At 50.0% G+C, this 27132-nt stretch overlaps 11 protein-coding genes across 11 annotated transcripts; 5 read left to right on the forward strand and 6 right to left on the reverse strand.

Moving 5' to 3' along the window:
- Positions 1–1812: 1812 nt before the first annotated feature.
- On the reverse strand, positions 1813–4047 carry LCP9604111_7703 (uncharacterized protein; the record flags this gene model as incomplete). Its single annotated transcript, XM_039075765.1, has 10 exons — positions 1813–2003; positions 2057–2141; positions 2200–2316; positions 2370–2456; positions 2528–2643; positions 2700–2825; positions 2882–3109; positions 3223–3395; positions 3456–3642; positions 3738–4047. 10 exons carry the CDS (start codon positions 4045–4047, stop codon positions 1813–1815), a joined length of 1620 nt encoding a protein of 539 aa, XP_038926318.1.
- Positions 4048–5805: 1758 nt separating this feature from the next.
- LCP9604111_7704 (uncharacterized protein) lies at positions 5806–6814 on the reverse strand (the record flags this gene model as incomplete). The annotated part of the gene is made up of 3 exons (XM_039075766.1): positions 5806–5960; positions 6027–6469; positions 6534–6814. The coding sequence occupies 3 exons, from the start codon at positions 6812–6814 to the stop codon at positions 5806–5808; spliced, it is 879 nt and encodes a 292-aa protein (XP_038926319.1).
- Positions 6815–7640: 826 nt separating this feature from the next.
- On the reverse strand, positions 7641–8158 carry LCP9604111_7705 (uncharacterized protein; the record flags this gene model as incomplete). Its single annotated transcript, XM_039075767.1, has 4 exons — positions 7641–7711; positions 7785–7905; positions 7962–8005; positions 8077–8158. The coding sequence occupies 4 exons, from the start codon at positions 8156–8158 to the stop codon at positions 7641–7643; spliced, it is 318 nt and encodes a 105-aa protein (XP_038926320.1).
- A 42-nt stretch (positions 8159–8200) lies between these two features.
- LCP9604111_7706 (Zn(II)2Cys6 transcription factor domain-containing protein) lies at positions 8201–10367 on the reverse strand (the record flags this gene model as incomplete). Its single annotated transcript, XM_039075768.1, has 2 exons — positions 8201–10207; positions 10308–10367. 2 exons carry the CDS (start codon positions 10365–10367, stop codon positions 8201–8203), a joined length of 2067 nt encoding a protein of 688 aa, XP_038926321.1.
- A 964-nt stretch (positions 10368–11331) lies between these two features.
- Positions 11332–11941, reverse strand: LCP9604111_7707 (uncharacterized protein; the record flags this gene model as incomplete). Its single annotated transcript, XM_039075769.1, has 2 exons — positions 11332–11823; positions 11888–11941. 2 exons carry the CDS (start codon positions 11939–11941, stop codon positions 11332–11334), a joined length of 546 nt encoding a protein of 181 aa, XP_038926322.1.
- Positions 11942–12671: 730 nt separating this feature from the next.
- On the forward strand, positions 12672–14316 carry LCP9604111_7708 (uncharacterized protein; the record flags this gene model as incomplete). Its single annotated transcript, XM_039075770.1, has 3 exons — positions 12672–13285; positions 13345–14116; positions 14191–14316. 3 exons carry the CDS (start codon positions 12672–12674, stop codon positions 14314–14316), a joined length of 1512 nt encoding a protein of 503 aa, XP_038926323.1.
- A 1315-nt stretch (positions 14317–15631) lies between these two features.
- LCP9604111_7709 (MFS transporter) lies at positions 15632–17280 on the forward strand (the record flags this gene model as incomplete). The annotated part of the gene is made up of 4 exons (XM_039075771.1): positions 15632–16136; positions 16196–16974; positions 17027–17125; positions 17176–17280. 4 exons carry the CDS (start codon positions 15632–15634, stop codon positions 17278–17280), a joined length of 1488 nt encoding a protein of 495 aa, XP_038926324.1.
- A 295-nt stretch (positions 17281–17575) lies between these two features.
- LCP9604111_7710 (GNAT family N-acetyltransferase) lies at positions 17576–18301 on the reverse strand (the record flags this gene model as incomplete). Its single annotated transcript, XM_039075773.1, has 1 exon — positions 17576–18301. The coding sequence occupies one exon, from the start codon at positions 18299–18301 to the stop codon at positions 17576–17578; it is 726 nt and encodes a 241-aa protein (XP_038926325.1).
- A 938-nt stretch (positions 18302–19239) lies between these two features.
- On the forward strand, positions 19240–20810 carry LCP9604111_7711 (uncharacterized protein; the record flags this gene model as incomplete). Its single annotated transcript, XM_039075774.1, has 4 exons — positions 19240–19618; positions 19670–20016; positions 20067–20519; positions 20568–20810. 4 exons carry the CDS (start codon positions 19240–19242, stop codon positions 20808–20810), a joined length of 1422 nt encoding a protein of 473 aa, XP_038926326.1.
- A 392-nt stretch (positions 20811–21202) lies between these two features.
- Positions 21203–22788, forward strand: LCP9604111_7712 (Zn(II)2Cys6 transcription factor; the record flags this gene model as incomplete). The annotated part of the gene is made up of 3 exons (XM_039075775.1): positions 21203–21239; positions 21293–21550; positions 21611–22788. The coding sequence occupies 3 exons, from the start codon at positions 21203–21205 to the stop codon at positions 22786–22788; spliced, it is 1473 nt and encodes a 490-aa protein (XP_038926327.1).
- Positions 22789–24626: 1838 nt separating this feature from the next.
- LCP9604111_7713 (transcriptional regulator family: Homeodomain) lies at positions 24627–26524 on the forward strand (the record flags this gene model as incomplete). The annotated part of the gene is made up of 3 exons (XM_039075776.1): positions 24627–24946; positions 24998–25197; positions 25251–26524. The coding sequence occupies 3 exons, from the start codon at positions 24627–24629 to the stop codon at positions 26522–26524; spliced, it is 1794 nt and encodes a 597-aa protein (XP_038926328.1).
- Between the last annotated feature and the right edge of the window lie 608 nt (positions 26525–27132).

A 27132-nucleotide genomic window follows, 5' to 3' on the forward strand; every position in this document is an offset into this window, starting at 1 on the left:
GGGCTTTGACTCATTGTATTGCAGAATTTACCTCATATAACGGAGTTAGAAGTCCGGTACGGAGTAGGCATTGTAAAGAGATGAAACCGACAAGGGGAACTGTGGCGGGTATGACGAAGATCGGAGTTTAGGCGGCTCGGAGAAAGCGGGGGAAATTCGGAGTTTCGGAGTTTATCGGATTTAGCTTATCGGATTAAGCTTATTGGATCCACTACACTATGCCGTCGGTATGCTTCCAAGGTTACTATGCTCACTTCGGATTAGTTATATGGAGATATTCATCCCATGGATTTGAATGCTCCTACAATATAGGTACTATCAACAATCAAGTCTGTATTACCGTTCATCGTTGGTCTCCGTTCCTGTTGGAAAGCAATAGGATATACTGCAAGTTATTCTGCGCACCTTCATTGATCGTCTGCTAGGGAAACAAGGTAACCAAAGCTAGGATAAGTCCCCTCTAAGAGAAGCTGGGCCCTGATAAGCGAGGGCCCAACAACTGGAAGTAACGGCTTCATATCCACGGTTGACAGTAAGCGGGCGTATACCTCCCAGGTCATTCGGACAAACATGCCGGCCGATGCGTTGCTCTCAAATGTATCAGTTATCTTGATCTGAAACTTGGCAGGCATTTTGTCGATAACTTTCTCAAACTCATGGACCACTTTCGGAGCTTTACCTTCGAGTATGAGCATGACGGGCACTTGTGTTTCTGGATTGTGGGATGGCGGTGTTGAAGGCAAAGGAAAGCATTCGGCGCGAAGTACGGCCAGATGATAATGCTCCCGAAGAAGGAATTTCAGGACGAGAAGTAGCTGCGACTTGAAACGGCAAAACGAGAGGGACTGATGATACAAAGGAAAATGAAGAAATCAGAAAAGGATCTTGTGGCTGGTAGTGAATTTTAGTTGTTTGTGAGGTGTTGTAAGGTATGAAAGACAAAAAGAAGAAAGTTGCACTATTAATAGTCAATAACCATCTCTCCGTAGATATAAATGGAATAGCTTACTAGGGGTCTCGGTTTCATGCCTCCAGATAGTCATTGTGAAGTGAGAGGCTACGTAGTAATTAGAGAGTGCGGGGGAAAAGGGGTGCCGTAGGCCACACGTAAACAACTCTCCTCCATACGTTATTTTTGTTTTCCTCTCCTCAGCTCGATAGCCGCACGGCGTCTAGAACGCTCTCTCTTTTTGGCATCTCGACAAGATTGACACTGGTCGGTCTCTCGATTGCTAGTGCACGAGCGAATAGCTCCAAAGGACGCGAGTGAACGCATCTAGTACATGTTTTGTCTTGGAACGAGAGAGAGAGAGAGATGAAGAAGGTTCGGTTCTCTACAATGATCGAGATCTAGCTTAAATAGCTAGGTGAAGCCTGACAAACCAGGCATTGGCATGTGATCGGCACTTGACAACCCCAACATTTTGGAAGCCATAATGATAGAGAAAGGTGGATGCTTGGACAGAGCCATCTGCTCTCTATGCTCAACGCCTGAATGATCATTACCTATGAGTATAGTATGAATGCATTTTGATTGGTCCATAAACCATGAGCTAGCCGTATTGAAGCTAGTGCATTTACCCAGGTCACCTGATGGGACATCAAAACGGCCCATAATAGACAACTTGGTCACGACATACACCTTAGACCTTGTCATTTAATATTGCTTCGCTTCGCTCCGCAATCATGTATGTATGTATGCTTATGCCTCTTACGTTCTATTCACTATGTCACATCCGAATTATATTTTGACTCGTTTCCAGACTTAAAAGGGGATTAAGAACACACCAGATATTTAGTTACATTTTTGAATCAATCCAAGCCAACATGTTTGACCCGAGAAGTGCTAGCCACTTTGCCGTTGTCCTCTCTAGATCCCACCGATATATCTCCCTCTATAGATGATGATTCGAGGGTGTCAATGGCTGAAAGACCTGCTTCTGCCTTTCCTGCCTTTTTCTTATCGCGCCACAGAAGCAGTTGAATAGTTGCGGTGACCAAGACTGGGATTATCGTTAGTGGGAAACAAGAATCAGACGGAGCAAGGGCTTCTTACTGAGCAATATTTGCAGTACGATCGACCAAGTATATCCTTTGGGAGCACGAGGAAATGCTGTGGTTTTCCACACGAAATTGGGAGCCTTCGTTCACGCTCATTAGTATCTAGCTTGAATCAGTGAAAAGGACGAGGAGACTCACGACAGCCTGTACAACATAGGCAAGGTCATTAGCCATGGCAACAAGCAACGCTCGCTTTTCTGTGTCATCGGAGCAGATCTCGTTGATCCAGCTCAGGATTAAAGGACCGGCACCACCCTAAAGGCATTGTTAGGGTAACGATTGAAGGTTTCACAGAATTGTAGACTTACACCAATATTACTCAGCCAATAAATAACCATGCGGCCTTTGAGGTTTGTGTAAAAGGGCATCTTCATCATCAGGGAGGCGAAAATGAGCTGTGAATGGTTTTAGTTGCTGGCCACTGAATAAAAACCCAATTGACAGATATAAATTCTCTTTGACTTACAGTAGTAACGGCGCCGATATAGATAAATGGCCAGCGAGCGCCACGACACGGCCCATCGGACAGCCAACCCCAAATCAATGCCATGACGATGAGTACACCGGTCGTGGGGAGGGGCACTTGTATATGAAATTAGCTAGGTTCATTGGAATTTAGGACCTGAAGTCGAACTCACAGTTATTGATCTGTGCGACAGTGTAAGTTGTTCCGGGGAGAGGAGCAGGATGGGCATTAAAACTTTTCAGCCAGTATCCCATAGCAGGTTGGGGAATTCCATTGTTCCAGAGAATGTATAGCAATGCTGTGGGACATTGTCAGTATTGTTCAAAGATAAGAAAGGTATGAAGTACGACTTACGGAGAAGATAAGTATGCCAGCTCAGCAGAATTCCTTTCGCCTTTGCCTTAGTCCAAGGCTGCTTGCCGGCACGTCCAATATTCTGCATTCTCTTGATTGACAGAAGATGCTCCTCTTCTGTCGTCCACCATGTCTTTTTACCGCTTTGCGGAAGGTTAGGGAAGAATATGTACCCAGCGAGAGCAAGCGGTAGCGTAATGATACCATCAATAATGAAAAGCCAGCGCCCTATTCTCATCCGTCAGCAGTTGGTTTCTTGCTTTCGTTTGGTTTTAGATGAAGCGGTATGAGCGAATTCAAGAACCGGGAGAGAAAAAACAAGGATAATTGCGGTCACATACATCCGGCGTAACCATGTGTCCCATTCAAGTTTGTATAAGCAGCTGCTTGGAGGAAACCGCTGAACAAAGTGCCGACTGAACCAGCGAGCCAGAAGACCATGGCTCGCTTTCCAATTTCGCGTGGTGTGTACCATGATCCCAGTAAGTAATGTATGCCGGGGTAAAATCCAGATCTATAACGGCGTCAGTAAGTGGCCATAGAGAGTGCATAGAATCTCGGAATATCGACATACTCAAAGAATCCGACGAGGAAGCGCAAAGCATACAACGCTTTATACGATTTGACACTTGATGTACAAATAGTCGCGAGTCCCCATCCTACCTCTAGCGAGGGGATGACCCATCGAGGCGAGATTCTAGTTAACAACAAGTTGGACGGAATTTGGCCAACAACGTATCCCACAGTCCAGATAGATGTGCCTGTAAACAGTCGTAGTTAGCAAATGCCGGAAACCTTCTCGATCTCGTCGAAAAGAAGGGGTAAAAACGTCTCAGGTGAGAACGAAGACACATACTAGTTACTAATTGATTGCCAAACATCTGAAGATCCTCTTCCATGCCGCTAAGAAAGGCATTGTTGACATTTGATTGGTCGATATTCTTCAAAAAATATCCGATAGACGCGAACGTGAGGACGAAAGCGTCTACTTTAAAAAGCATCCAGCGTTGATCGGGCGGAAGTTCCCACGTATCCCACACATAACTTTTCCATGATCTGACAGGCTTTCCAACATCATCTGTCTGGGTGTTGCTGGTCTGATTTTCCGCATCTATGCTGTAGATCGAGGTGGCCGTGGCTTGTCGAGAATCACCCGCGGTCCCCATTATGCTTTGGGGGTTGTGTGGCGCTGGAAAATCTAGTGCATAGATTGATAAATGAACCAGGTCTTTTAGTCTAGATCAATCCCGGCGATTCTACTGATTTTATAAAACTAGAAAAATATGTCCTCAACGTACCTGATAATCGCGTCACTGAGAGATCGTAAGAGCATCCACCTGATGTCCGGCAATTGAGGCCAGAGATAGCTATGAAACCCGACACTAGGCCTGTTTACGTCCGGTAGGTTTCTCTGGGGGGTCTTTTGAGTACAGACATGGCGATTATTCGGTGTAATGTTGCGCAATACTCACGCAATCTGCTTTAAATCCTGCAAGCTTGCATAGGAAAGGATGCACGATCCTTGCTAGCGCGCAGCCTATCTCTGAAGCCAAGAGAAGACTTGAATTGTTTTGCTGACAGAGATGTGCTTTGTCAAGGTTACGTGCTAAGACGCAATTCCTTAGTATTTTACGTGCTACCACAACATAGACTAGAATAATGTATGAAACTGTTAAAGGACGATGCTTTTACTTTTTTCAACTTGGCAGAACTTGGCAACAAAAGAATATCCAATTCAGAAAGGTCATCTTAGTTGTATGTCCTAAAACAACTATGCGATCAGGCCAATCCTCAACGCGGGGCCCGGCGATTGATCCAGATGACACGACCGCCAGCATAGTGATTCCAGCCTATCACTAGATTCTAGCGTCTACCTCAGTAGCTAAATAATAAGCTCTTGAGCATCCTCGAACTCGACTCCATTATGAGATCTCATGGACTACTCAGAAGGCATAGGATCCACAGGCTAGGTGCATTCATGTTTACGCGAACAAGGCTCTCTTCCGAGGGAGAGGGACAGAACCATCACCTTGATTGCACTACCTAGAACATTCTTATTGTTGATTGACATCAAGAGATGAAATCGCCCAATCGATCCCTACTCTTTTGAGCACGCTTCGTGGAAACCTAGGAATGGTTGCGCGGTGCGCTCAAATATGAATCTTTTTTCAAGACATTAGTTCCGAAAAGGCACAACTACCATGTTTCAAGACATATTATATCAGAATACCTTAGAATGGTAATGTTCGTTCTGCACGGAGAGATCAGGTCGGGATCCCCTGACCTCTCAGGTTGGTCCCATCCCTCATGGGTAGTTTGTTGAACATTATGGTGTTTAGACCGCCTTCGGGCTGTTTTGTTGTTTTATTGGCTTATTACTTCCTACCGCTTGCGGGTAGTTCTGCCCGTCATACCCCATCAAAATTAATTATTCTCTACTATATCCTCTCACTGTCCGTCCCGAGCACTCCTAATGAATGTGATTGGAAGAATGATACGCTTCCTTGTGATACGGGAGTTACTACTGCTAATAATACGTACTGTATTGAGGATAGAGCGTTTACGCGAATAGGACTCTGTACGGAGGACTGTCTGATTCCTTCAGTTCTAATCGAGTCTTTATTTCTCGACCATAATGTATGAATCGATGAGAAACTACTGCTAAAGGCCTTCTCCCTAGTGGTAGAAACGTTCCTAGAAGGGTATTTAGTATTTAGCAATTTCTAGTATTCTATTCTAGTTCTCGAGGCTTATATCAAATAGACGGGTGCTTAACGCTAAAGAGATACCAATGAGAAAGAGATTCGTTAGATTTTTGGATTTACAGCAGGGGCTAATCCCAAAATGTATTATTATAACGAAAGGCCTCCCAAGACAGTGTAACGTTATAGATGCTTTGTAACGTATAAAGGGATAGCCAGATCTTATAAAACCTCGGCAGTCGAGGTCCCTATACGCCCCTCCTCAGCCATTTTCTCCTTATTCAAAGCATCAATGGTGTTGGAGTGGGTATCGCTGGGGGGAGAGGAGCGTTTCTCCACAATGTTGGTCTCATCCGAATTCGTCGTATCAGCAGCATCTAAGAATTGTCAGCGTATATTCGTCACGAAAACAATCAATCACGTTAAATAACGACAAGGCTTACCAGTTTGAGGTTCCTTGGGCGGGGGGCAGTAAAAGCCAACAGCGAGGCAGATAATCATAAGGATAATCTCCTCGAGGACGCCCATGCAGAGATTGACGGTAGGGTTGGGCTCAAACAGGTTGAACCGCGCGATATTCGTGTAGTCACCTAAGCAGCCGTAGACGGTGCGCACGATGAGCAGTGGCGCACAGGCGTAGACTGAGTACAGGATGATCTTCTCGTTGCGAGGCATCACGTTGCGGTAGATGGTCAAGTACCCCAGAATGGTCAGCAGGAGACCCAAGCAGCCGACGAACATGCCCAATGCGGCCTGGAGCATGGGGGGGATGGTGTAGCTATCGAGGGCCTTGATAGCGCCGGCAATACCAAGGGCCAGCCCGACCAAGCTGACGATGCTGACGAAGATAAAGATCCATCTGGAGAGCTTGTTGATCGAGGCGTTTCTGAACAAGACATGCCTACGTTAGTCTCGAGTCGCTGGTAGGTGGATATCAGGTTGCGACTTACACTCTTTGTAGCAGACCCACGGCAGCCAGTGTTAGGGGAGCGATGCCCAACAAGTCGCATGTGATTTTTGTGGTGACAACATCGATCGAGTCGTCAGTGATGGTGATGAGCTGGCATACAGCGCCGGCGATTCGGAGACAGGCGAGGATAATGAGGAATCTCCAACATGATGCTACGGCCTTCATTCCTTGCTGGTAACACAAAAGAATGGCGAGGAAGAGACAGGGCACGAAGGCGATGAGCTGCAACAACGCGATACCATCTTGATAGCCAAACGTCATCTTGGATCGAGAGGGGCCGGAGCGGCGAATATAGTGGGTAGGTGTCTTGCTGATAGCTGATTGAGGGCAATCTAGATTATAAGGTCAGGGCAGGAATTGAAGGCCCTGGAAAATCGGTATGATCTGATGAAACAAGTATGAAGGATAGGGCGAAAGTTAAGAGTCATTTGAACACCAGCTACGAGGGTAATAAATAAAATGTCCAGGGGATAAAATAAGAGAGCGGCCTCCCATGGTGGAGTAGGTGTACGATGAAAAGCTTGCAATGCGTTCGGGCTGTGCACTTAAACACAAAGAAGAACGAGGCATTCAATGACAACTTGAGGGTTTCGGGCATCTCCATGTGGAATAACGAACATCGAGCATACCCCATTAGGAATAGATTCAAGATGTGGAGACCTGCCCCAGAGATCTCCTTGGCGGTAAGGGTCCACTGTCATCTTTTGGGCTGTGCGTGAGCCTCTCTTGCACCGCCACCGCTATTCCGTTTTTGTCACCATTTGCCGGACTCCAAGCTGTCCATTTTGGGTAATATTTCCCAATCCCACAACTCCCGTCCGTATCCTCCCTTTTCATACCTCCAAGGACTCTCTCACCTCTGGCAAGGCGCAGGTCCACCGCCATCGACGTCGACTCCCTAGACGAGCTTAACCACCCGGACATGGTGATTAACTCGGTTTAACTTTTGATTTGTGAAAGGATATATACTTGTGTAACCCTATATGTTCGGTGTATGCTCTATAAGAAAAGAATCCAACCGCTGCCACGCAGTCCAAATGCATCGTAGCGCTCCAGTCGAAAAATCCACCAGGCTGCCCAGCTGGACCTATTCAGCCATGTTGGCGTACTCATTGATGCTGATTTGACGCCCAGGAAGGCCGTAGCTCTTCAGTAGCGCTGTCAAAGTACGTTTGTGTTTTGAATATCATTGTCCCAATCACCCGTCCCTCCTTCTAAGTGATATGCGTACTGCTCTGGAATAGTGTCATTGCCTGCAATATGGGGAAGCCAGTTGGCCCACAAGGTATTGCCAGACACGGGGCTATAAGCAAGCGTAGGCCCAGAGAGTTGAACTTGATCAAAGCCGGCATCTTCAATATCTGCGTATTAGCAACTCGCCCAGATTTCTTAAAAAAGAACCACTTACCAAAAGATTTTGCGTGTCCGAATATATAAGTCGATCAACTGCTGCTGGGAGCGAACCCAAAAGTTCTCATTGTCTGGTTCATTCCAAATGTCCCAAACAAGCCCTTTGAGAGCACCGTATGCCTTGAGATCGGCCATCAAAGGCCTCACAAAGAGGTCATAGTTTGACCGGTCTCCGTCGTCGCCAGGCCAGTTCATCGCTGTATGAAATATCTAGATTTGAATGATGCTTCCATACTATCAACTCAATGGTGGACGGAGGTTGCTTGATTGAACAAGGTTGGCGAAATCATCTGCCTGCGCAAGACCTGCTTGGCAGCTGATTCTGCGCAACTGGGCAGCAGTCCACGCACGGGTCTCGTGGCTGAGGTTGTGCATGCAGCCCACAGTAAGGAGAACCCAGCAGGCATAGTAGCCGCCGACGGCCGAGCCGGCGTTGTTCTTGGAGTGCGTGTGCTGCTGCAGCTCCTGTGCCGGGGAAGTGGCGTAGCCCATGAGCTGGGGCACGGAGGCGAGCATCTCGTCACGCAGGCGGACGATGGTCTGGGTGGCCTGGTGCAGGCGGTCGGTGTAGTTGTTGGCAAAGAACCAGTTGCTGTCGATGTTAGCGCCGCGGAGGAGGAGGTGGCTGATAGCGTGGTTGGCGAGGATGCGGCAGATGCGCATGCCGTTCCAGATGGAGGCAATCCAGACATCGTGGTAGATGTGGTTGGCATCGCGCCGGATGCCAGTCGGATCGTAGTTGCTGCTGGACGAGTTGGATTTGTCGGTGAACTGCCACTCGCAAGGGCACTTGGAGAAGGCACTCTCGAGGCGGTAGTCAATCTCGAGCACCTGTGAGAGGTAGCGCTCGAGGTGCTCGATGGAGATGTTGGCACCCTCGAGAGGACCGGAGAGCATGGAGGTAGAGGCGGGGGAAGAACCAGAGGCAGTAGAGGGGGAGTTGGAGGAATTGGAAGGGGCGGCGGGAGCGGAGGGGGCGCCGTCAGAGTTAGGAAAGAACGAGTAGCCGCCCGGGGAAATGTGCTGGAAGAGATCCAGAAGCTCGACTATGCCGCTGCAGGCGACCCAGTAGGGATCCGAGACGCTGATGGCGTTGCCGGCCTCGATGCGCAGCATGCGTAGGCTCGAGGGAATGGGGGAACCGGCGCGCAGGCAGTTGGTGAGGAGCTGGGAGAAGACATCCTTGAAGATCTGCAGGCCGGTCGAGGTGGAGAACTGGGAGCGGCCGCGCAGGTTGAGTAGCGAGGTGGCACCCTCAATGTGGTGCTTCCAGCCGTCGATAGAGGCCCTGCTGAACTCGTAGAGGGCGAGGACAAGGACAGAGACGATGGTGCTGTCGCGACAGGCGGCCTGTGGGTCGGCGAGGGCGAGATTGACACGCTCCATGGTGCGGGTGTACATCATCATAGACCTGGTTAACAGGTCGGCCTGGCTAGTGGTGCGAGCGAGCCCACTGAAGCCGACAGCCAGAATGGCACCCTCGAGCATGTCCTTGCCGCCGTCGTCTTGCGCCAGCATGGCCGGAGCGTAGTCGAAGAAGCCGGAGGAGGGACCGGACTGCCGAACGACATAGCGAGAGAGGAAGAAATTGAGACCGGTGATGACGAGAGGCACGGAGAAGGGACGCGCTATGACCTCGGGCTGACTGCTGGTGAAATTGTTGTGTCCTAGCCGTTGGCGGTCGCCGCGGTTGCTGCTGTCATCAGGGAACTGATTGAGAGCCACATCGTCGCCGCCTACACTAGAAGCGCCCACACGGGAACGACGCCCAGACGCGGAGGCAGAAACAGAAGCAGCGGATCCAGGACCGTCGCCCGATACCGGCATGGCGCTGGGCGAAGCATCCTGGTGGAGGGAGAAGAGTCCAGTCTCGTCCAGGTTGAAAGGGTCGTTGAAGCTCATCAACTCGGGCATGAAGCTGCCGCCGGCGAACATCCCGGCTCCGACATCGAAGTCGCTCATCTCCAGCATGGTCTCGTCGACCACATCGGAGGGGCGGCTGACGTGATAGTCCGGTGTGGAGGTGTTTTGTTGTTGGTTCTGTGCCTGTGATGGGTCTGTGCGCTCCACCGAGAGGCGGTCGGTTGGGGTGCCCGTCGAAGTCCTCTTGGAGACTTTTGATCGGGCGCGGTTGATGACCTGGGTGCTCTCATCGCGAAAGACGAGGCTTAAGGGATCTCTGTACCCGGGGCATTTCTGACCCGTGCGGCAACATTGGCCGCATTCTGGGACTGCTTTGTCGCACTTTTTTTGAGGCTAAATGTGAGCCAAAATGTCTTTTTTACTTTTTTTTCCCTGATGATTTTCTGTCTTTTATCAAGGGGGGCAAACAGTAATGACTTACTCTTCTCTTCTTGGCGCGACAATTGCTGCAACTTGTTGAAGGACGACCGCAGTAGACCATGATGGCGATTCTACCAAGTGGTGATGATGATTGTCGATGGATAGGCGGGGAAATGTGGCATCAACCCCAACGCACTTAGTACGGGACTGTCCCGTTCCGCGTGGAGACACTAGGTAAGGCTGAGGTGAATGCCAGATTCGGACAACGATACGGTAAACAAGGACTGGAAAGAGAAAGCAAGACGAATTGACGATTTGAAGGCGAAAAACGCTGTGCCTAAATACACCACAGTGGCTAAGCCCCAAAAATCCCGTCGGATTTGGCCGCTAGACTGTACAATTCTCCCCTGTGACTAACTGGTTTGAAGCATACCTACCTATTTACGCTACGTACGTATGTACGTGTATGCTCAATATCGCCAGGGATGCTAGTATCCTTGCGGCGTTTCTTTCGACACTTGGCCAAGACCCATCGCTCCTTGGCAGAGGCGCGGTTCGGATCTACCCACGATGCTTAATCGTACATACAGACAGCCGTAAGCCCCACACATGTTAACACACAACCCTATTCGCTCGCCTTTGCCCTGTCTCGTCGGTCCCACGAGGTAAATGTCAGAGCCAGCAGCCAGGCAATGGTGCGGCTAGAGAAGTTGACAAGCCTAACGCAGCCTTGCCTCGTGGATTCCTCTGCCCCCATCGCCGAACCGCAGGTACTTCACAAGCCAGTTCGAGACCATATGTCTATGTTACCTGCACATTATGCTATTCTGAGCTGTCTCTTGTCTAGCAACTTATCATCACTGAAACATGCGCGCTACTTTTGACAGACAGAAAACGCACAGAGACATGTATTCCGAAGTATGCCAAAGTATTCCAAAGTGAATTTAGCAAGGGACTCATGTAGGCAAAAATACCTTCATAAATTTATGTAGCAACGGTATCGTCAAGACAAATGAAAAGATCCATGTAGATCGCCTCAAAGCTAGTTTACTGTGTCCTTTGATGTATACACCGGGTTTCTATATCTAACACTGGTAGTCGTAGACGAGCTTGGTCTCAAGCCTCTCGCCATCGTCCTTGGTGACCAGGACCCGCCTGGCGTGGTAGCGAGTGTCGTCGAAGACAATGAAGCCGATGGCCTGCTGGGTGACGACGCCCTTGGAGTCGAGGTGCTCGGTCTTGAAGTGCATGACCTCCTCGGTGCCGTCTTCCCAACCCTGGCGGAGGTAGTCATCGTCGAGGTCGGCGAGCTTGCAGATGCGGGAGCGACCGCGGATGTTGCCGAAGAGGCCGTGGTTGAGCTCGACGGGCTTCCAGTTGAGGACACGTTTCTCTTGGGTGCCAGGGAGGCCGCCGCTAGGCTTGTTCTCAATGTCGAGCAGGATGTTGCCGCTCTCGTCCTTGCGCTGGTCGATGATGAGAGTGACGTTGGCCATGGCAATGACCTTGCGGGTCAGCCAGCTGACGCCCTGGAGCTTGAGGATCTCGGCAGAGGACTCCTCGGACAGGTTGTTATTCTGTAGGTATGGTTAACAAACAGGACTCGTGTGACACAGACGTGAGAGATCTTTCGTCTCTTACAGCAGTCCAAGAGCCGTTAAGGTCCTGGACGGTCTTGGAAGAGGGAGCAGCCATTGTGTCGACGTGTGAATGGTTTTGCGGTATATGGTTAGGCAAGAGTGGTGAGAATAGAATCGAGGTTTGGCGGTTTGATGGGTGTGAGTTGATTGATTGATTGATTGAATGTCTTGTCTTCTCTCTAGGTTTCTGAAGCTTCCAAGACGTTGCTCATATACATTTCGTTGTTCATAAATGACACGCCTTGTTCTGTCGGCACTTGGTACGACACATCCCACTTAGAGTATTCAGTTGCAGATAGAGTAATATGCCGCTCGCTAGTGGGCGTCAGTCAGCCAATGCCAAACACCACTGGCGTGATGAATCCCCGTTTGCCACATCGGGCATAGAAAGCCGGCCCTTTGGGGGCTCCATGTCGTTGGGGGTCGACAAGGACCAAGAGTTGCCTCAATTAGGAGTAATTCTCCGGGCTGCCACAATGACGCTGGTAAAAGGACAAAGACAAAAAAGGTACATAGGCACAGTTTCAAACGGAGAGCCACATGCACCCTGCTAACGTAAACAGGATAGAGGGGAGGCCACCCACGACCATATCCCAAAGAGGTATGCAGGATGTTCGGTTCACGGCACTATCAGATGCACTTCCAGTGGACGCTCCGGCATCTTGTCCATCTTGGAACCACGATTCGAAGGGGTCATTTCTTTTTTGTCTTATTTCTTACATCTGATTTTCCCTCTCTTGGCCATCAACCGAGTACTGACTGGTGTGTCGCGATTCTCCAACATTATGTACGCGCAGTCCGAGAAGCTGCCCATGCATGGGCAGGACCGCATGCACTCACAATCACAATACGACAAATCTAGTTACCCGCCTAATCAAGCTCAGTACGGCCACCCTCAACCTGGACGTCCTCGGTACGGATCTTCCCCAACAGGACAACCTTACGGACAGCCACAGTATGGCCAACCACAATATGGTCAACCTCAGTATGGCCAGTCTCAAAATGGAAAAATACCTTACGGACAGCTTCAGCCCGGTCCCAATCCCATTTTTGGAGGGCAACCCACCCCAGACCCCAGGTACGACTCACAAGCCGGGATGGCCACCATAGGAGGACCACTGCCTCTGCCCATCGTGGTTCCGCAGCAGCGCCCAGGATCTCAGGAGCGAGGCTTCATGGCCGCCTATGCGCCATCTCTGGAGTTGTGCGGCATCGACCAAAGGTCATTCCTACGCTTCATCGATGAGACTAACACGGGCTTGGAGGGCAACAAGTACCTCGCCGGCGTGCAAGTCGTCTCCCTTGGCGTGAGCTTCACTCCGGAGGTTATCGTCATGGGCGTCGCTGCGGCAGTGCAAGCGGGCGCCTGGGCGGCCAACAAGGGCTACGTCAGAGGAAAGTAAGTGCAACAAAAGGACTCTCCTCTCAAGCCACGATGCTGATCAGCGCCCCGCTTAGGACCAACAACGTCATGGACAAGTACAACCGCGAGCTTTTCGCACCTCACGGTCTGTTTTGCATGATTATGAAACATGAGCCTGAGCTCAAGGAGCCCAAGAATCCTAGCCGTCTCAAGCAGCTTGCCTCACTGGCTGCCAACGGCTCGAGCAATGGCGGCGGCAGTGCATGGATGCGTAATTATGTTTCCGGCGAGTCGCAGGGACCTGGCGGTCTGCCTATGGCTGTCGCACCGCTTGTCTATATGGATAACCACCGCCAACACAATGAGTACCTGTCTGATTCTCCGCCTGAGTCACCAGGCTCCAAGAGTGGCGTCGTTCCCGCCGGAGGCAAGACTTCGACCAAGGACAAGGCCAAGAAGGCATTTGACAACTTCAACGACTACCTCGACCGTCGCGCTCGCGCAAAGTACACCGCCGAGAACGGCAACGATGTACTGAGCGGGCCGGCTGGTCGTGGCTTCAGCAACCGGTACCTTGACCCCAATCATCCGGCCGTCAACGGAGGACTCATCGGTGTGCTTTCCGGCGGCGTGTTGAGTCCTACTCCGGAGCAGCGTGCGCAGAAGAAGGGCGGCAGAATTGATGACGAGGAGAGGAGAGTCCTTGACGAGTACAACGACCGGAGGGAGCGTATCTTGAACGACCGACGTAGCCAATCCGAGACAGATCGGGAGTTGAGGCGGTTGGAGAAGGACTACGAGCCTCGTCTGGAGCAGTTCCGCAAGAAGAGAATGGCGCTGGAAGCTGGTAAAAGATCCATCAAGAGCGTAAGTCTAACTCATGTTTTATCCTCCCTGCTGACTTGGTGGTGTTGTTTTTGACTGACCATGGCCTTTTGCAGAACATTTTGTACCTGACAATTGTCAACCTTCCTTCAGAGGCCACTCTTGCTGCCGCTTCGTCGGAGCTGGAGCAGGAATATGGTCACAGTGTCATGACGGAGACGATGCCACCTCCAGCGTACTAAACTTTCATTCATTATACATTCACATGTCTTTCTGGCAGTTCACATATAGCGGATGTTATGAGGAGTATTTCTTGATTTTTTGAATCAATCTGAATGTTGAGTGATCTTGTGCGATAGACTAAATACCCAAATATCCCTCTACCCTTTCATGCTTCATGGTCACTTAGTTTGGTCATTCTTAGTGGATCCCGCAGGAGTCGATATTCCACCCGGTACTCCGTAGTCACCAGTGCTTATACTGTGCTAGATCCTTGAGGCGTACGCAGGTCGGAGTAAAATCCCGGCATATGTTACCCAATTAGGAAATCGTTGGTAGCTGACGCTTGGATCCCACACGCTTTTCGCCTTGCGCAGCCCGACACAAACAGAGCTGCCCTACCTGTCCTTCATGTTTCTTGTTCATTTACTAGTAGTTGACATCGTGGCTTTCCATATTCTCCACTTCAACTTTTTCACACGAACTGGCCGAGTCTATTCATCGTCAATTTCTTCACCCATGGGTTTTTGGTGGGTACCGCGGCGAATGGGGAAATGCTTGCGGCTGATGCAAAGCTGTGCCGTGGAAATTCATTTATTAGAGAAGCTCGGGATGTCTGAGACTGACTGCCTTGGATGCATCATCGTTCCCGATTGGTCTGTAGGAAGTCGTCTAGTGAAGGCATCGCCAAAATCTGTCCGAATCGGGAATAGCGTCGTTTCCCCTCCAGCCCTTCTCTGCGAGTCACGATTGCGGGTTCAGCCTCGTGCGCCAAGTCTTGCGGCTTTGCAACGCTCTTATATTGCCTTTGGAAGAGCTAGAATCTGAAATGTCAAGATCAAAGGTCCCTTGCAGGTGCCCAAATGGTCTTACAGATGACTTTAAATCATCAAGGTCGCCATGTGGTTATCGCTGACAGCGTTCAGCTTCATGGCCACCTCAACCATTGGGTGATCGACCTTCGTACGAACAATAGCCAAGCTAATGAAGCAATATCTATTAGCCGGATTATTGCTTGCCGACAGCTGTCCCGCTTGCAGGAATCCCCGCCCCTCGTGGGGAACTTTCTCGTCTTCCTTCATTCATTCTCTCTTGACTAGCTGCGACAGCCTTCTCTTCTGTTGAAAGCTTGCAGGAAATCACAGAGACATTACCCTTCGCTGTCAATGGATGCTCAAGACTTCCCCGGTTCAATTGTCCCTACAGGTACAGCGGGCAAGGACAAACATCTGGTGAACTCGTTTCTGGAGGAAAGATCGATTCAAAATGGAGACCAAGATATCTTACAAGGAGAAGAGGTGGACGAGGTTCTTGCTGCGAAGATGACGCTTATCAATGATGTGGGAACTCAATATCCTCGCACCACCAATGAGACATGAAATTAACCCGTGGCCCTTTGTCCTCTATATACAGACCATTGATGAGATTGGTTTCACACCCCACCACTGGAAACTATTTTGCCTGAACGGATTCGGATATGCAGTTGACTCGCTAATTCTCTTGATTCAATCCATTATTTCGACCCAGGCCAGGTTGGAGTTCAACCCATCATATTCCACCGGGCTCACCATTGCGGTTTATGTTGGTATGTTGGTGGGTGCCATATTTTGGGGCTTTTCGGCAGACATCATCGGCCGGCGTTTTGCCTTCAACTTCTCCCTATTTATCTCATCCGTGTTCACTATCGTCGCGGGGGCAGCTCCCTCTTGGGTCACACTGGGATTGTTTGTCTGCTTGAGTGCGTTCGGCGCTGGGGGTAACCTGGTTCTCGATACCACGGTCTTTCTCGAGTACCTTCCTAGCAAGGAACAGTGGCTATTGACACTCATGGCGGCATGGTGGGGTGAGCTTACACTCCAGTATACCTTCTATGGATAGTCCGAACTGACTCACAACATGTAGGTCTGGGTCAGCTCATCGCAGGTCTGTTTGCTTGGGCCTTTCTTCCCAACTTTTCCTGTAGCGACGCTTCCACGTGTACTCGAGAAAACAACCAGGGATGGCGTTATGTGTGGTACACATCTGGCGCCTTGGTATTCGTTCTCTCCATCCTTCGTGTGACCATCATCCGCCTTGAAGAGACCCCCAAGTTCCTCATTTCCGAGGGCAAAGATGAACAAGCACTACACGTTCTACGCAACATCGCCGATCGACACAACCGCCCATGCAGCCTCACTATTGAGCGGCTCCAGGCATGCGGACAAACCGCTCGTCGTGGGGTTCCAGGATCTGCTTGGTTTGCGCGGCTCATTTCCCCCAGCGAAATTCTCTTCCATCTCCGCGGCCTCTTTGAAACTCGCAAAATGGCTCTGTCTACGACCCTGGTCTGGCTCTCCTGGCTCCTCATCGGCCTCGCGTATCCTCTTTATAACGTGTTCCTCCCCACCTACCTTGCATCGCGGGGCGCAATGTTTGGAGAGAGTAGCCCGTATATTACCTGGCGAAACTACGCTATTAACAATACCTGTAGTATCTTCGGTCCCGTGTTGGCGGGACTCATGTGTCGCTCGCCCTGGTTTTGGGGCCGTCGGGGAACCATGATTATCGGAGCTGTGGTCACAATGGTTTTCTTTTTCTGCTATACACAGGTGCGCACTGCGAGCCAGAATCTAGGCTTTACGTGTGCTATTTCTTTTTGCTTGAATGTGTACTACGGTACTCTCTATGCCTACACCCCCGAGGCATGTGCTTGCTCACTTTGATTAACTCTGTCCATATCTAATTACTCGATAGGTCTTCCCCTCTGCCCATCGGGGCACAGGAAATGGCGTTGCCATTGGACTCAATCGTATCATGGGAATCGTCAGTGCCGTTATCGGCCAGGCCGCAAATGTACGGCTTTACTCTTTGCTCTCCTGGGAAAATGCTTATATTAGTAACAGACCAGCACGCCCGTGCCGATTTACATATGCGCAGCCCTTTACCTTGTGATGGCGATTATTGCCGGAGCTTTGCCATTTGAACCGTATGGTCGGCGAAGCAGCTAAAGGCTCAGCTAGCCGTTCGCATCTCATTGGTATATACGGAGTCAATACTTCAAATTATTCACCCTCACATTACTATATATCATTAATAGAAAATATGATACCCAGATAGACAGAGCAAATTGTCAATTCTGATTGAACCAGAGAGTACATTTGGATTTATTGAGTGGTGGGATACTTTTCCTATTTGTTCTTTCCTGAAAAGATTTCCTACTCTCGAATGGCCGAAATCACCTAAATGACTGACATCCAATCCTCGAACTCGACCATTCTCCATGTAGTCAGCAGGGTCATCTGCTCATCTCTCCATAGCCGTCACCACCCTTTGTCTGGCGCCATTTTCCCACCGATCCCATCCCAGAGTAAGACTCAACGTGTCTCTCCACAGATCCTCAGGATCGCTTCCAGGCGGCAACTCCCTGCCATTTCCAACTTTCCCATATAGCTTCCCTTTTACAAACCGCATATGCCAAGGGATGATCCCGATCTTCTCAAATCCCATCCTCTGCGCAAGTCGAGCACTAGCAAGGTTCATCGTGCTAGCCGACCAATGTACTCTGCGCAATCCAAGGCCTCCGTTCTCCGCGGAGTCAAATGCAAGCTGTAGAGCGAGTCCAACAGCATTAGTTGCCACATGGGTTCCCTGGTACGGAGGCAGGACGACAATGAATCCAATCTCTGTGCACAGGTTCGTCGGCGATGTGCGAATAAAGCTCACAGTGCCAGCCAGTTCACCTTCAGAGTCTTCTGGGGACGGCGGCTGCGTCTTGTCTATTATGGCAAAGGCGAATGACTCTGGATTGGAGAAAGACAGAATATGGCTCGTGGAATTACTGTAGAAGAGGGATTTGAGTTCGATTGCTGAAGCCGGGGGTAGTAGTGGTAAGTGTGTGTATATCTCGGGATGGGGCGATGATATGCGGAAGAAGGTTTCGCAGTGTTGGTCTGGGTTGAAGGGAATGAGCTTTACGCGTTCATTTGAAGCCTCGCCCACGTGGAAGGGGAAGATGGAGGATGATGCCATTATGGGTTGGAAATATATGCTTGAAAGATTTTCTCGGTTTTACGCGATGGGTAAAGTTGCACAAATGACTTGGTCTGAAGATATTATCTTACGCTTACGAGATGAAGTTATGAGTCACCCCTTGGCAAATATATATCCGTGAAGGACTGACCTCGTGATTCTTCAACGGCACAGCCGCGTCGTGCCAAGCTTTATGGCATCTGTTGGCCAGCAATGATTTAAAGATCACCGGTGAAGGCAACTCGCTCGGTTCAATATGTAACCGCTGTACGCATGGGCTGCATGCACTTATGTAGAGCGGCTCTAGCCAAGGTGCGGTGAATATTGGTAATGATGGGGAATTTACTATCTAGTAGTAAGTAGCTGGGCCTGTGATCGGGCTGGTTTCGCAAATAAGGTCTCTATTGCGTATCATCCTACGGTGAGTCGGATATAGTCCGCGTGTATGGCTCCCAAGGTAACCTGCGTCTTTCGTATCTGATTGCTCAATGATGTCTGTTTGGGCCGCGGTCGGTTCTCGGACTCGAAAGTGATATGTGTAGCCGGTAGAGTACGAGACCTGCCTGAAATCCAAACACGATCCCAATAGTTTCGTTCTTCGTTATCATTAAGCTCTATCTTCTGGATTATCCAACCTATCAGATCTTTGCAGTCGACGAACGTGGGTCCGACAAAGATTTCCTCTTTGGGATTAGCTTATCGTACCCAAGTATGAACTTGACGATGTGCGACAAGGCGAGACTTGCCAATCACGGCGTTGCGTCTGGGCTATTTTCAAGCGTCAGTGTCCTACGTCTGCATTTTAATTTCTGGCCATGGCGGGGTGAGTCTATATATGGCACCCCGCCCTCCCTGTTCAAACGGACACATCCATCTTCAGTGAGCATCACTTGATTCATCCTTTTTTTTAGCTCCAACTCTTCAGCACAATCCATACAATGGGTGACTATAAACCAGAACTGGAAGCAGCTTCAGTGCCTACCCCGCCCGAGAAGCAGGTCGACACCACTGGCATCAAACCATCCAGCGGAGTCCTTTACCACCAGCTACGAAATGAGCCCTTGAACATTGTCGGTGGTCGAGGCAGCTACCTGATAACTGAGGATGGTCTCGAAATTCTGGATGCAACATGTGGTGCGGCTGTATCCTGTCTGGGTCACAGCGACGAGCGTGTCCACGAAGCCATCCTGGACCAGTTAAAGAAAGTCCCCTACTGCTATTCCATGTTTTTCACCAACAATGCTGCGGAGAGTCTGGCAAAATTCCTGGTAGACTCAACTGGAGGCGAGATGTCTCGTGCCTACATTGTGAGCTCGGGTAAGAAATCTGTCCATGCTAAACCAAGATTGGTTACTAAAATCACAATAGGCACCGAAGCTGTCGAGGCTGCTGTGAAGATGGCCATTCAGTATTTTACGGAGTTGCCCGTTCCTGAGCCCCAGCGGGTTAACATCATTTCTCGAAAGTCGTCCTACCACGGAAATACCCTCGGGTCACTTGCTGTTGGATACCACGCCTCCCGGCGGAGGATCTATGAGAGTCTTCTTTCGAAGAATATTCACCACGTGAATCAATGCTATCCCTACCGCAGAATGAATGCGAACGAAAGCACCGAAGACTACGTTGCAAGACTAGCCCAAGAACTGGAGGACGAATTCCAAAGACTTGGCCCCAGCACTGTCTGTGCATTCATAGCCGAGACAATGCCCGGTGCTGTGAGTACAACCTGATCTCGCCAAGATAACCATGCTAACTGTTTCAATAGACCCTTGGCTGTGTTCCCCCGTTGCCTGGATACCTCAAAGCACTCAAAGCCGTCTGCGAGCGACATGGAGCACTCTTCATTCTAGACGAAGTAATGTCCGGCATGGGCCGCACCGGAACCCTCCATGCCTGGGAGCAAGAAGACGTCATCCCTGACCTCCAAACAATTGCCAAAGGACTTGGTGCTGGCTATGCCCCAATTGCCGGATTGCTCGTCAACAAGCACGTCGTCGATACTCTGAGTAAGGGCACCGGCGCTTTTGTCCACAGTCAGACATACCAGGGACACCCCGTTGCCTGTGCGGCTGCATACAAGGTGCAGCAGATTATACAAGAGGATAATCTGCTGCCGAACGTACGAGCGATGGGAGAGTATCTGGGTCAGCTTCTTCACGAGCGTCTGGATAGTCACCCTCATGTTGGTGATATTCGAGGCAGAGGTTTGTTCTGGGCTGTAAGTTTTCTTCGTTCTCATTGTTGGTATTTATTAACATGATTATAGATGGAATTTGTTCAGGATAAAGAGACGAAAGAGCCATATCCGCCTTCAAAGGCGCTTTCTCGGACTCTACACGCCACAGGTCTCAAGCCCGAATATGCGATTTCATTGATGCCAGGAAATGGGGGTATCGATGGTACTAATGGTGATCATATTATCCTGGCACCGCCTTATAATACTACCCGTGAGGAGATTGACTTGATAGTCGACCGAACTGTTCGGGTTATTCAAGAGGTTCTGGGATAGGGCGCCCTCTGCAGTTTAGTCTCTATCGTATCTTCTTACAATCAAATTTGTTGAATTTCCCACTCGATTCCCAATCAATGAGAATGAAGAGTCGATATGCATGTTTGGCGGGTTCCGCTGCCGTATGGTAAATCAATGCCGCGATGTCTTCCTAGAAATTCCAAAAAATTCGCTACAGCGACTACTATCCCCCTCATTGACGCTTTCCGGTCATGATATACAAAGTAATGTCATTGTGAAATACATTTTGCGTGTGAAAACAATCTAATTGGTCGATTATCAGGTGACTCTCACATAGATAAGGCTGCGGGGAACACATAGTTAACACCCCTACTCTTATTCTTTGTCAATCTCTCGTTACTCAGTAGCGCATCATTTCTTCGATCATATAGATGGCTGGAAGCGAAAAGTTCTCACGATCACGGACTGGTATGGTGACTCATCCTAGGGCTAGTAGAGGCGCTAATATCAATGTGCGACAGGATGTCTGCCATGCCGAAAGAAACACAATAAATGTGACGAGCAACAGCCAGTTTGCGCATTTTGTGCTTCGCGGGACTTGGACTGCAAGTATCCATTGGGTGTGAAATGGGTTCGACCAAAAGAGCCAATGCCGACAAGGCATAAGCCTCGCTGCAAAGATACCCGTCGAGCAGAACAAAACATGCTAGGTCGACCCTCGACACTTTTTACAGAGACATGCTTTGAATCTGCAGAAGACAAATCCGCCTGGGAATATTGTACGTGGCCTCATTCTGTGTAAGTGGAATAGGAATTCCTAATCAAGACTATCTGCACAGACGTAAGCCTCGTTTCATCCAATGTGCCCGCTGTAGATGGCCCGGACAACCCCTACCGGCAGGTCTCTATCCCAGCTCTATCCTCACCAATTCTTCTCGAGACGATTGTCTGCATATCGACAGAACATATGCTCAACTTCGGATTAACCAGCATTGATCTCGCAGCCAAGCGCCAGCAGCGAATGCTCAGGACGCTTGGAAAGAATTTGCTCAGTATCGAAGCCAGGGCCGCCTGCGACTCGGGTACAATTGTAGCCAGCAATAAGCACGAGCGAGAAGCATTGCTCACAGCGGTCGTTCTTCAGGGGATAGTCGTTGCACAAACAGCAGACGGCGTACTGGAGCCTCACGTGAAATGCGCTTCCTGGCTTATGCAAGCACTAGGCTACTTCGACGAAATACCCCAGAACCCCATCGCACGCATGACAGTACAGCGCTTCGGCATGGTCGATGTAATGTTAGCCATCTCCCGACAGCGAAGACCCTACGCCCCGCAAAGATTCATACTCTACCAGCCCGACCAGAGTCGCTGGGACACCACCGAGCCCTCATTCCACAAGATGACCGGATGCCCACAGCCCCTGATGTGCTTTCTAGTCCGAATCGCGCATCTAGCCTGCGACGTGAGCGACGGGCTCGAAACACAGCCGGACAAAGGCGTTCTCAACGAAGCCTTCCAACTCGACACCGAGCTTCGCGCCTGGGGATCCGGATACCGTGGAATACCCCCGGCGCGATGTGAGCGCACGCCCCTGGATATCCTCACCGAGTGCTTTTACTGGACAGCGCATTTGCTGCTTGCGCGTCGGGTTTTTCGCGATCAGACGTGCTCGCCGCGCGTGCAGCATCTGGCACATTTATGCTTTGGGTTGATGGATCATCTGTCGACGGGGTGTGGGCCTGATTCGTCGTTGCCCCAGCCGTTCTACATTGCGGCGAGGGAGGCTGTCTCCCCTGAGGATCGGATGTGGGTTCGGCAGAAGCATGAGTCTATGACGGCTTACTATCGAGAACAGCAGCGGAACTCGGCAATGGAGCTTATTGAGCAGATCTGGGAAACTACGGATAGACTGCGTGAGTTGGGTAATGATTCCGGTTGGCCAAGGGGGACTGAATTGTCAATTGTGGATAGCTATGTGCAAGCGCTTGATCGAGGGGCTTGTTTCTTCATCTTCTAACGAAGTTAATATTTTTGGAATATTGGATATTGGGCATTTTAGGGGGCTTTCTCTTTTCCCGGTAATTATGGATGAACCGGTTCGCGGAGTTAAAACAATGAACTGTCCCAGGGGTATTTGCTTATTTGCCTAGATTGGAATGCCCGGGATTTTGCACGTCAAGGATGATAATGCACTACATATCATATTCACGGGAATGCGAATACTACATGCAGTACAGGGTCAGAATGCCCGAAGTAAAATACTACAATGTAAGAAACAGACGCACCGGAGAGTTGAGACGATCCAGGGCTATTGAAGACGGAGTACTCCGTATATCCGTATAGAATAATGTACAGAAGTTGTAACTATAGTTATCATATGACGGGATCAGTATCGTAAAACCGGATATGGCGGATGTACGACTTAGGGCAACGAAGGAGAGTTGCACCCTGAATTCAGTACCGGTCGGGGTCGGGGTCTAGAATGACCTGTCATGTCCCACCGGCCAATCATAATCAATGCCGGGGCGGGTACCTGAATGTTTCTCCTTTGGCGGTCCGCGGAACTGCACGTGTAACTGCAAGCTTATTGGCCGAGTCCACTGGCTTAGCCCCTGGCACCGTGGTGCTCGAATCAGGGGAAACTTGCCAGGGGAAAACTATCACATCGTCCTTCCACCTCCTCGTTCATTCGTCAAACGCTTTGCCGAACGCATTGACTTGACACTGTCTCAGATTCCCGATCTCACGTGGATTGTCGGTATTGCAGTGTGTTTGTATTCATTCCATTTCCAGGTTGAACTGCCCCTGAGAGTCACACCGTTGGACAAGACGACGAGTAAGGAGTGGCACTACCCCTCTTCCAAACAATGGGTGCTCACGCTGCGCTCTTATTGCTCCAGGTCGCCGTGCTGCTTTAGACTCATGCAGGTCAACGCAGGGGCCAAAACCAGTTTTCCCTCCACTCCATACATACCACTTCATGCACTCGACCCGGATGGAAACCCCTCCAGGATTTTCTGCAATCTGCAATCTCGTAGAATACATCAAAAGAGGGAAAAAACGTAAGAGAACTAAAAAAAGACAGAAATCGAGGCCCTAACCAGAAAAAAAAAAAAAAAAAAAAACAATGGGGCCCCCACGAGGTGCCAATAGTCCAGAAAGGCTCCGGTGCGTTGGCCATCAACCGGTTCCCTCTGTGTAGTCAGCATCTCCCATCTCCTGATCCGCTTCTTCTGCCCTGCGCTTCTTGTATTCTCATTCCCTCCATTCTTTTCTTTTTCTTTTGCGTCCGTTTCATTCTTTCACGGCGACATTATACCTCACTCATTTCTGCCCAATTCATTCGTTTCCTCGACGGTTTGCCCCCCCTCCCGTTCCCGCCCCGTTGATCGATTCAACCTGGGTATTTGAGCATCTGCAGAAACATCTTTGATTCTTCATTGATTCCTGTCGATATAGGGAGATCTTATTCCCCTGCCATTCGTTTCCAGCTGCTTTGGCCAGCCCTTTTATTTATCCCCTCTTTTCCGGACGCCTCTGCGACGCGCCCTTACAACCCAACCCCCCAGTCACTGACGTGGACACCCTCGCGATTGGATCCCTACGCTACACTTCCATTCATTTATATCTTCAACCTGACCCTCTCGCGCCTGTGGCTGCTTCGAGGGAATCAATATTTCCAATCCTCCGTCTCCGTACCGTACACCCACCTCATTATTTGTCGGCCGGATCGTCACACCTACTTTTTTTCTTTCCGAAAATAAACAATATACGCACCCAAAAAAACATATTGAACAGCTTGGACACAGTCCCGATTTTCGTGCGATATATTTCTCTACCGACTCACGCTACATTATGTCTTTGTTGACAGAAATGCATTACCCATCAAACGGCGCAATTGCGCCCTCGTCTTCCTCGCCTCCAGCCTCCACGCCCTCTCCGTCAACCTCGAGTGCTACAACGGCTCATTCGTCGGTTACGCGCCGACCTCCTCGCAAGAGCACTCTGACTCAACAACAGAAAAACAACAAGCGTCAACGCGCAACACAGGATCAGCTTGTCCTTCTAGAAATCGAATTCAACAAGAACCCAACACCTACTGCGGCTACCAGGGAACGTATTGCTTCAGATATTAATATGACCGAGCGGTCTGTGCAAATCTGGTTCCAAAATCGGTAGGTGCTACTCGGGATTGTATTTCTATTATCTTTACTGACTCAGGGTAGCCGCGCTAAAATTAAGATGCTGGCCAAAAAGAGCATCGAGACCGGCGAAGGATGTGACTCTATCCCAGAATCTATGCGACATTATCTCGCGATGCAGTTTGATCCGAACAAAGCTGGCGCAAGAGACCCATTTGGACGGGTTGGCGCATACGGCCAGCCTAGCATGTACGCAAACGAGACCAGCCCTTCTGGCAAAGTCGGTATGTTGATAACTCCCTCCGCTCCATCGCCCATTAATTAATTGGTAATCTAGTAATTTCTCACTTCACCTGTCGTTCCTTGACTGTCGGCAGCTGGCGGCGCATTGGACAAAACGCCATGGACTTGGTCGTTTTCTATTCCCCTGATAAGGCATGCATGACTTACTATATCAACAACGATGCTGCCGGCTATAAGATCGAGTATCCGTTTGCCTATATCAAGAACATCACCTTGGAAACTGGGGATCCGAGCCCTGGGCCGAATGGGGAACCACCTCGACCAGGTGGTCTTGTTGTGGAGTTGAACCGCCCGCCGCACTTTTACATGGACTCGTCTAACTCCGGAGGATTCTACCAATGCGGTGATTTCACCGAGGAGCAGCAAGCTAGTCAGATCATGGTTCATCACCTGGGAGGCCATCCCAAGGTCTTGAGCGTTCAGCTTGCCAAGCTTGTATCGTTGGAGTCTTTCCAGAACCGCCTGGCTTATAATAACAGCAGCTTCGCCGTGCCGGCTGCGATGTCCCCGCCATTCATCCAGCGTCCTGCATCTCAGCCCAACCATTTTGCTGCTCCAACTTACATGAACCTGTACCAGGATAGCAACCACTTGGGCTTCAATATGCCAGCTGCTCGTGGCCACAAGCGCCAACGAAGCCGTTCGGTACCTGTTGCAGTTGACATCTCGACATTCCAGAGTCCCATGTCTTCCTTCCACGTGCCACCTCCACCCCCATTCAACCACACCGAAGCAGGCATCTACGCACCCGTTCCACAGTCAGTGCATCATCTCCCCACCGACCTCCGTATCGATACCCAAGGATATGGGCTGGATTTCCACAACCCCATGTCCGCGACGACCACCGGTTCGCCTCCCGACTTCGCCAGTCCCATGTACAGCAACGCCGGTCAGGACGATTCCACACCAATCGCCAGCATGGCGCCTCAGTTCAACGTGCCCTTCGTCTCGGGGGGTTCAACGGATGCCTCGGCAATGGGCTCTCACGCACCGTCTCCTTACTCTAGCATGAGCCCTGCCGACCCACTGATTGCAAACCACTCGCCGCCACTATCCAGCATGTCGCACGGCTCGTCCGATATGTACGGTTTCTCGCACGACCAGCAGACTAGCTTCGATGACGGTCTCTCGATGAACGATATGTACTCGAAGCATCATGTGAACTATGACGTTTCGCACGAAAGTCCCAGCTTCGAACTGCCTATGCACGGCCTCTCTGCTCACCCTTCTCCCGGCATGGGTGATTACTCCCACGGTATGGCTAACCTGGATGAGATAAACTCGCAGGGTATGCCAACTGGGTCATAACCACGAGTGTGGTGCCTCTCAGGGGTTTTTTTTGAATTTGTGTTTCTCCTTTGTCTCTTGATGTTTCACGGCCTTTTCTGTGCATGCGGCGCTTATGCTTGTCGATGGGTTCTTTGGGGTTTTTTTCACCTTGGGAAGTTTCTTAATTGTCCGATATCAGCAAGTCGAGTTTCGGTGTTTTGAAACACCCACTCGACGGCTCTTTTCGGATGATTCTCGTCTCGCTGGCGATGGCTAGGGAAGCGATTTTACCCTTTGATGTGTTTCTTGCGTGACATACCCTTGTGTCTTGTTGTATTGATTATACCCTTTCTATTCTGGGGCCGGTCCTGAAGCGATTTTTTGCTCTTTTTGTTCCTGTTTCCCACAGGACTTTTTTTTCTCTTCTTTGCTCCCGGTCAATTTACCATTCTTCATGTTCTTCTGACTTATGACCGGGATTTTCACTATTCTTTGATTTTCTCCATTTTCCCCTTTTACATTTCTCTTTTACGTGGTTATGCCAAACAGACCGGCTTGGATTGCGACTCCATTCCCCTCCATTTCTTTTATTCTCTTTTGTGTGAATTTCAAGGCTGGTGCTAGACTTCTGTCTGCCCTGCACTTTC

This window comes from Penicillium roqueforti (assembly GCF_015533775.1).
Source record: "Penicillium roqueforti strain LCP96 04111 chromosome Unknown scaffold_25, whole genome shotgun sequence".
Classification (NCBI taxonomy): Eukaryota; Fungi; Ascomycota; class Eurotiomycetes; order Eurotiales; family Aspergillaceae; genus Penicillium; species Penicillium roqueforti.